Source organism: Acanthisitta chloris, unplaced genomic scaffold (genome assembly GCF_000695815.1).
Source record: "Acanthisitta chloris isolate BGI_N310 unplaced genomic scaffold, ASM69581v1 scaffold18785, whole genome shotgun sequence".
Lineage (NCBI taxonomy): Eukaryota > Metazoa > Chordata > Aves > Passeriformes > Acanthisittidae > Acanthisitta > Acanthisitta chloris.
Genome location: NW_008674550.1, coordinates 74,623 through 81,957, shown reverse-complemented (window position 1 = coordinate 81,957; position 7,335 = coordinate 74,623). Strand labels below are relative to the sequence as shown.

General features: G+C 42.4%; 1 protein-coding gene across 1 annotated transcript in view; it reads right to left on the bottom strand.

The window, feature by feature from the left end:
• Nucleotides 1–2,039: 2,039 nt before the first annotated feature.
• Nucleotides 2,040–7,335, bottom strand: part of HELZ (helicase with zinc finger) — a gene marked incomplete at its 3' end in the record, with an annotated part of 64,103 nt that continues 58,807 nt past the window's right edge. Inside the window, 4 exon segments of the mRNA XM_009075395.1 lie at nt 2,040–2,292; nt 5,059–5,578; nt 6,721–6,961; nt 7,228–7,250. Coding sequence (XP_009073643.1) covers nt 2,040–2,292; nt 5,059–5,578; nt 6,721–6,961; nt 7,228–7,250 — 1,037 coding nt within the window.

Genomic DNA, 7,335 nt, shown 5'->3' with positions numbered 1-7,335 from the left:
CCTGTGCCCAATCCATGCCAATACAACCCAGTGCCTGTGCCCAATCCATGCCAATACAACCCAGTGCCTGTGCCCAATCCATGCCAATACAACCCAGTGCCTGTGCCCAATCCATGCCAATACAACCCAGTGCCTGTGCCCAACCCATGCAGATACAACTCTGTACCCAACCCATCCTGACACAATCCCAGTGCCTGTGCCCAATCCATGCAGATACAGCCCCACAGCCAATCCTGAGGTGCAGGAGCCACCAGCCCTTGAACAACCTGCAGTCAGGGCTGCTCACTCTCCAGCAGCAGAGGACTGGAGGCACAGGATGACAGCATTGCATTCTCGTGGGGTTTTATTTCATGGATGAAAATCAAGAGTCACCAGGAACAGTGCAGTTACTGGTCATTAACCCTTACACTATAAAACACATTTGGGCTGTAAATATGATCATCACAGGCAGTGAGCTGCAAATGGGGCAAGCACAGCAGCCATCAAAGGGAGCTGTGTTTGCATGAACCATTAGCTACAGGACACTGCTGCATATACATTTATTTGCAGACCAGAAACCATGCTTAAATACACTGAAATGTATTGCCATAGCAAATTCAGTCACTAGTTAGAACTCACCCCTTTTGTTCAGAATTTGGTATCTGACAGCAAGTGTATGAATATGGAACTTTTCACATACACAAGTGTCCTCTGAGGACTTGACTCACAAACACCTTCTCCAGCTTTACATTAAAGCAAGGAATTGTGGCAGTGGCTGATCCCAGCCTAACCCTGCCAGTGTTCCTGAGCTCCTGTGAGATAACCACAGGGTCTAGAGAGCAACTCCAGCAAGGATTCCACACAATCCCATGCACTCAGCTCCTTGATTTCCAGTAAAAACAGCAACAGGCTGAAGGAGGTGCCCTAAGCTTGAGGCTTTGAATGCAGTACAAAAGATAATCCATAATTTTGTAAAATAGTATTTTCACTCTGGAAATTAAAAGGCACATTAGGAACTTAACTCTTGGGAGCTGTCACTGATACAAGCAGCATTTACCACTCACTCTACACTGCATGTTTCCACTTCACTATTACTGCACTAGGAAATCACAAGATGGTTTAGGTTTATAAAGCTTGATCAAAAGCAACTAAATCTTCTAAGGCCAAAACAAATAGCTTACAAATAATTTTCCATAGTATTAATAGGTTTAATTATCCACATTGGAATATTGCTTGTATTTTTTATTCTTTTTTTTTTTTTTTTCAATTACCATTGAAGATACTTTAAGCAAAATCATGGAGAAGAAACTGTGCTATCCGGGTAGTTTTGTTTTTCACAAACACTAAAAATACAGAGAACAAGAATAGCTGCACTGCTCCAACTCTCTACTTGTAGCTTTTTTTCATCTCTGAAAAGTTAATTTGGTTTCTGTCTGCTCAATCAATCAGCACTGCTACTACCACCAGGGAAGTCATGTTCCACTGAGATTCCTCCACGGTGAGAGAGAATTTAAACTCATCACTACTTTGATGAAGTACCAGAATTTACTAGGAGAAATGCTGAGAGTACTAATTCAGTTTATGTGTTGCTCTGCCAGAGTGTAATATCCACAAGAAATATCACTGGTTGTGGAAACAAATAATCTATCTTGCAAATAAATCCCACCAGTCACCTTCGTTCCCTTCAGCAAAAACTCAGTTGCACTTGAAAACACTCAAAGTGACTATTTGGGTTCACTGGAGCTTTTGGAGAAGACTAAGCAGCAGCTTTCAGATGAAGAACACTGGGCATTCCTCAGCCAGCAGTGATGTGCCAGGATGGCAACAAGATGGCACACAAAAATGGGATTATTCTAAGTAAACCTTTAACTACTCAACAACGAATACTTCAAAAAATCTTTGATTAAATTGGTTTTGGGAATTGAGGAACTGGCAGAAAACGTTGTGTGAAAAGAAATCCACAACACCCTTTCACTTAAGACTTGGTCACTGCAGCTTAAATAGTCTCCTGGATGGGGCAGAGAGAGAAGCAGAGAAGGAAAGGTGCAGCCTGTACCCACCTAGGAGCTCCCGAGGTGGAACTGCTCTGTTGGCTCCGTTGCATGGAATGTTTGGGTAAGGGACAGATGAGGAGGAGTTTACCCACAACTCAGGTGATGAGTAGTTGAACGATGACTGGTTACTGTGGTCCTGAAGCTCTTTACACTGACCAAGACTGTCTTGAGGAGTGTTTAATTCTTCAGAACAAGCCTGGACTGAACTAGAGGAAATTCTTCTTTGGTACAACGGCCTGCCTGGTCCTCTTGGTTCATACTGTGAACAGAAAATAACACAAAAAATGGTCTTTTGCTCTGTTCAACTGCATGGATCAAACACTATTTCCCCATCCAATTATTTCCCTGAAATACCTTACCTAAAAAAGAAAAATGTCCTTTGCATTTAGGGGGAAAAAAATCTAATACATTTCAAGTTACATGTTGTATACTGCACTCCCTGATAATGTATTTTGATCACACAAACCAGAGAATTCTAAAGGAAGTGCAAAGAACATCATGAGATTCCTTAATTCTTATCAACCTTTACATCTCACACTCCTACGTGGGCGATGGATCACACAGTGAGGAGGAAGATCTGCAGCATTTACAGATGAAGCAAAGGAAGCACAGAAACACACAAGAGAAAATGTTCTTACAATGGAGTCAGGGAAAAAAAAAAATGGCTTTTTCCTTTTCCAAAGGACAAATGAGTGACTGAATACCAGGATCTGGGGAAGCAGGACACATTTGTATACTGGATTCTGTGTGTGTACACTCAAGCAAAGGCTCTGGAGAAGGCTGTGCCCTCCAGGGAAATAATGCAGGGAATTTTATCTGAAACCACAGAAATGACTTGCTGCCATAAACCCTGCAGATCATGGAGATGAAAATGGCTGGAGCTCCATTAATTAACCTGTGGGCTTCAAGAGTTTGGATTTAAGGGCTCTCTAAACTTCCTGAAGATTCAAAGCAAGGCTGCTCTATTACAGTTTATTTTTTTATAAACAAATACAGTATTTACTCCCTTTGGCACTCAACTAACAAGCACCAATAACAGAAAAGTCATCTGTACTTGGTTAAGGGAAAAAGTAAACATCCTAATGAAATGTCCTAAGAAATTAGCTACACAAACATCAAATAACTTGTTTGCAATGCCCCAATATTGTTATTATATCATCCACAAAACCAGACAGGGAAATAAATGCATGAAAGAAAACTGTTCTATCTTATTTCAGTCGCCACAGTTGTATCAAGGGAACAACACTTGGATATCCTGACACTCTGTTCTCCTAAGGAGAGTTAAAAAAACCCTCAAATTCATAAGTTACTGCCCAAATCATACCCAAAAAGCATTAATTTCTTGAGTTTAACGGGCAATTTTGGTAAGCAATCAGGAATTTATCAAAGTTCTGGACACTTGCAAGTACAGAACCAGACAGAATAACTTGAGTATTCCCTTTGATCTGCAGTTCAGATCTCGTTTGACTAAACACATGCAAAAGCTTTCAAGTACCAAGTCAATTAACAGCTTTATAAATAGTGAGTGAGGCAACAGTTTAGTAGGGATACCAAAAGTCATGGAATCTGCCCTGACTACTGCCTTGTATGAGGGATGTCTGTCAAAAACTCACCTAAAATGCTGTTGATTTCTTCGTGCATTCAGCCCTACCTACCAGCTGCACTGGCAGTTTTGGAAAGTTTATAGCCAAGTCTCTGCCTTGTAACACTTTTACTGCATTTGGCATTTCTGTCACATATTTTGAAAGGAAGAAGAAATAAGAACTAAACTGAATTTGCACTAATTACATCAAGGCTCACTCTATTTGTCTTGAGATAGCAGGAGCTGTCACAAACTCTATAGGAATATTTACTGGATTATTACTGCTGAAAAGCCATTGTTGCTGTGTCCTGCTGTACTGACAGCATTAATTCTTGTCACAAAGTATTAGATTTTATACAAGGTGGTATGACTTAATGGACTGAGACATCGAATTTCTGAATGTCTATAAACCCAAACTTTACTACAGCTCTGGCTGGGCCTGAGGACTCCATCAACCTCTCTGGATCTGTGTAAGACAGAAATTTGTCAAATGCACTGGAATTCAATTGCAGTTATTTTGCTCAGGCTCATAAACTAAACAGTTTCTATGTTCTGAAGTCGAGAGACAATTAAATCACATATGTACTATGTGGGATAGTGATGAGCAGAGCTACCCCCACAGCTTCTGCCAAAACCTGAACAGAAACACAGCACAGAGCAAGGCACTGATGGACAAACACTGGATTACATGCAGACAGGGAGAATATTAATTCTGACATTCCTGGAATGCAACACACTCCGTGTCCACATATCACAAACTCTGCATTCCAACAGGGATTAAACTCCTGTTCAAAATGTGCCCTGTCCTAGCTGTATGTGCTGGCACAGTCTGCACAACACACCCCTGAGCCCAGGACAAGATCAGGAGGGCCAGAGCCAGCAGGGTTTGTGCTGGACCCAGAGTCAGCAGCACAGCTGATCTCTCTGCCCTGATTTCTGACACTCAGAGCCCCAAAACAAACAGGGTGGTTTTATATAAACTTAGTTCAGGGTGGGAGTTACTGGATCAGGTTCTGCACCATGTTGAAACAACTGTACTGCTCTGGTCTCAAGCTCACGTGAAAAGTAACTCAACCCCATTCACAGTTTGTAAGACTGAGCCTGGTCCAGCCAGGCTGAGTGACCAGAGAGTCATCTCAGGAGTTTTCACCTGGGGATGGCTCATTTTCACTCCAAAGGACATGCACATCCCAGAGTGATGACTGCAAGAAAGCTCTGAGTAACACTCAAGAAGCCAAGACCTCCCATTTAGCAGAGAAAATATTATACCTGCAGTGAGGAGAACCACAAACCTCCTCAGATTTGCGAAGAGCAAAGAAGCAGAGAACGTTTTCACCTCTCAAATTCCCAGTGTGAGCTTTCAATGCATGAGGTATTTCGCATTCATGACCACTTTGGACATCAGAACACCCCAAGGAGTGCAGAGCAGACAGGATCACCTACCTCTTCTAAGCTGTGGAGCGAAGAGGCAGATACCGCTCGAGACGCGAGAGGGTGGAACGGCTCCGGAGCGAGCGCGTGCTGATGGCTCTGGATCTGGAGGAAGGGGTTCTGTGGTGACCTGTGGGGCAGTGGAGGTATCCCATAGTGAAAGCCCTGCCCCAGGAGGGGGTTCTGCTGCAGGTTAGCATAAGTCCAGGATCCGTCAGGCTGCAGGTACTTGAGGGGGGCCGGGGCGAGGTGCTCGGAGGCCACGGAGAACGGGGGGGTGTAGAGCTGGGGCAGGTGCTGCTGGAACGCCGCGCCCGAGGGCAGCTCAATGTCTCTGCTGCTCTCGGGGAAGTTGGGGAAGTGAGTGCCGTGGTTGGAGTTGCAGGAAGGAGAAGGGAGTGCTGGTGGGCTCCGGGGCTGGACCTGTCTGTACTGCAAGAGTCTTGACTGCGGGGGAGGCATCTCGGCCACGTCCCGACCCTGACTCTCGCTCTGCTCGCGGTGCGACAGCTCTCGGAGCAAATCCTGGAACCTGTTTGACAGAACAAACGTTATCAGGAGAGAGAGAAGGAGAAGGTGCTTTGCTGAAATCTCACTCTTTTCTGAGGTGGAGAAAACTCAGAGCGCAAAACACTCCATTTAAACATCCTCATCTTCCTGACCCTAACTTCAAAGGATGCGACTGAGCCATCGGAAATTAGGCACGAGAGGATTAACTGGATGAAATACCCACCTGAATCATCTCAGAGTTTTAATAACTCTTGAGATTTCCTTTTCAGTCAGAAGTATCAATTTTTTGTTACCTCTTAAGAGACAACTAAGGAAAGGATTTTCCTGCTTTACTACACAGAGTAAAAAGTTCACGTGGTTAAAGAAACTTTTAACCCCTTACAAGGCAAAAGCCAGAACAACCAGGGATTCCCCTCCCTTGCACAATGGACTTCCAAACTGCTTCAGAAGGCCAAGAATATTCAATTCAGCACTTCAAAGAGTTAGATAAGAGGGCACTTAGATGCTTTGCCATGGCTCTAACAGACCAGATGGAAAGGAAAGCACAGTGGGAGATGACAGTAAACAGAGGCAATTTAAAAATCCAGCCTTTACAGTACACATGATTAAAGTTGATGACCACTGGAACCATTTTTCTGTTGGTGTTCAACAGCTTCCTTTCTTGCCCCCTAAAGCTCCATCTCAAAATCGAAGCATTTTATTTTAAATCTGCTTTTAACTGCAAAGGCTTTTTGAGAAGGAAGAAAAGTTCAGGTTTCGCCGGGGAGGGGATGGTTTGTTTCTTTTCAGGCACATAAATCTGAGACTGCTACTTCAAACTGAAGAATTTACAACTTAAGCAGGCCTTAACTACACTCAGACACCTCTTTCATAAAAACACAAGGTTGTTACTCTCTACCCATTCCTTATTCCATAAACACAACGCTGAAAAGCTCCATAAAAATATTATTTCCACTATGGCTTTACTACCCAATATGCTAACAGAATAAAGCATAACACATAATAAAAGCACAGTTGTAAGTCAAGCCTGCCAACTCTTTTAACCTTCATAATAACAGCAGCAAAAAGCAATACCTTTGAGTGCCTTGCACTTGATCACAGTGTTACAGAGTGGTGCCCACTGCTCAATTGTACACAAGCTCTGACGACTCAGTAAACAAATACCTTGAATATGTTGCCTCTGTTTCATCTTCTGTATTACTGGCAAGTTTCCAGTTTGCCCTAACTTGCTGCTGCTGATGTAATCCAATTGGTTGCTGAGGAAGATGTGGTAGATGAGGATGGTGATGGTGTTGATATGGAATAGTGCCTTGACTGAGATAGGCATTATGTTCATTCCATTGCTGTAACCTGGCTTGTTGTTGCTGCCTTATTGTTTCCAAAGCTACATTTCCATGCATACGATCTATAAAAATAGTTTTAAAAAAAAAATTTATCTAATGCCCCTTTTTAAATAAAAAAAAAAAAAAAAAAAAAAAAAAAAAAAAAGAATACTTTTTATACAGTATATTCCAGGGCCTATTATATACTAACTGCATTGCAGTGTATAACCTGGTTATTTAAATCATATGGAAAAATCATATAAACATGAATCTTCTAATAAAGTGCTGAATATTCAAACATGCCTCAAGCAGCAAATTATGCTCAATGACATTACTTATGGAGACTAACCCAACAATGACCCAATTCAGAGCAATATGCCTGAAAAAGGTAAATACCTCCTTCATTTTCACTTCAATGTAGTTATAATTGCACACTCTGAATTTAAATAAAGAAAAG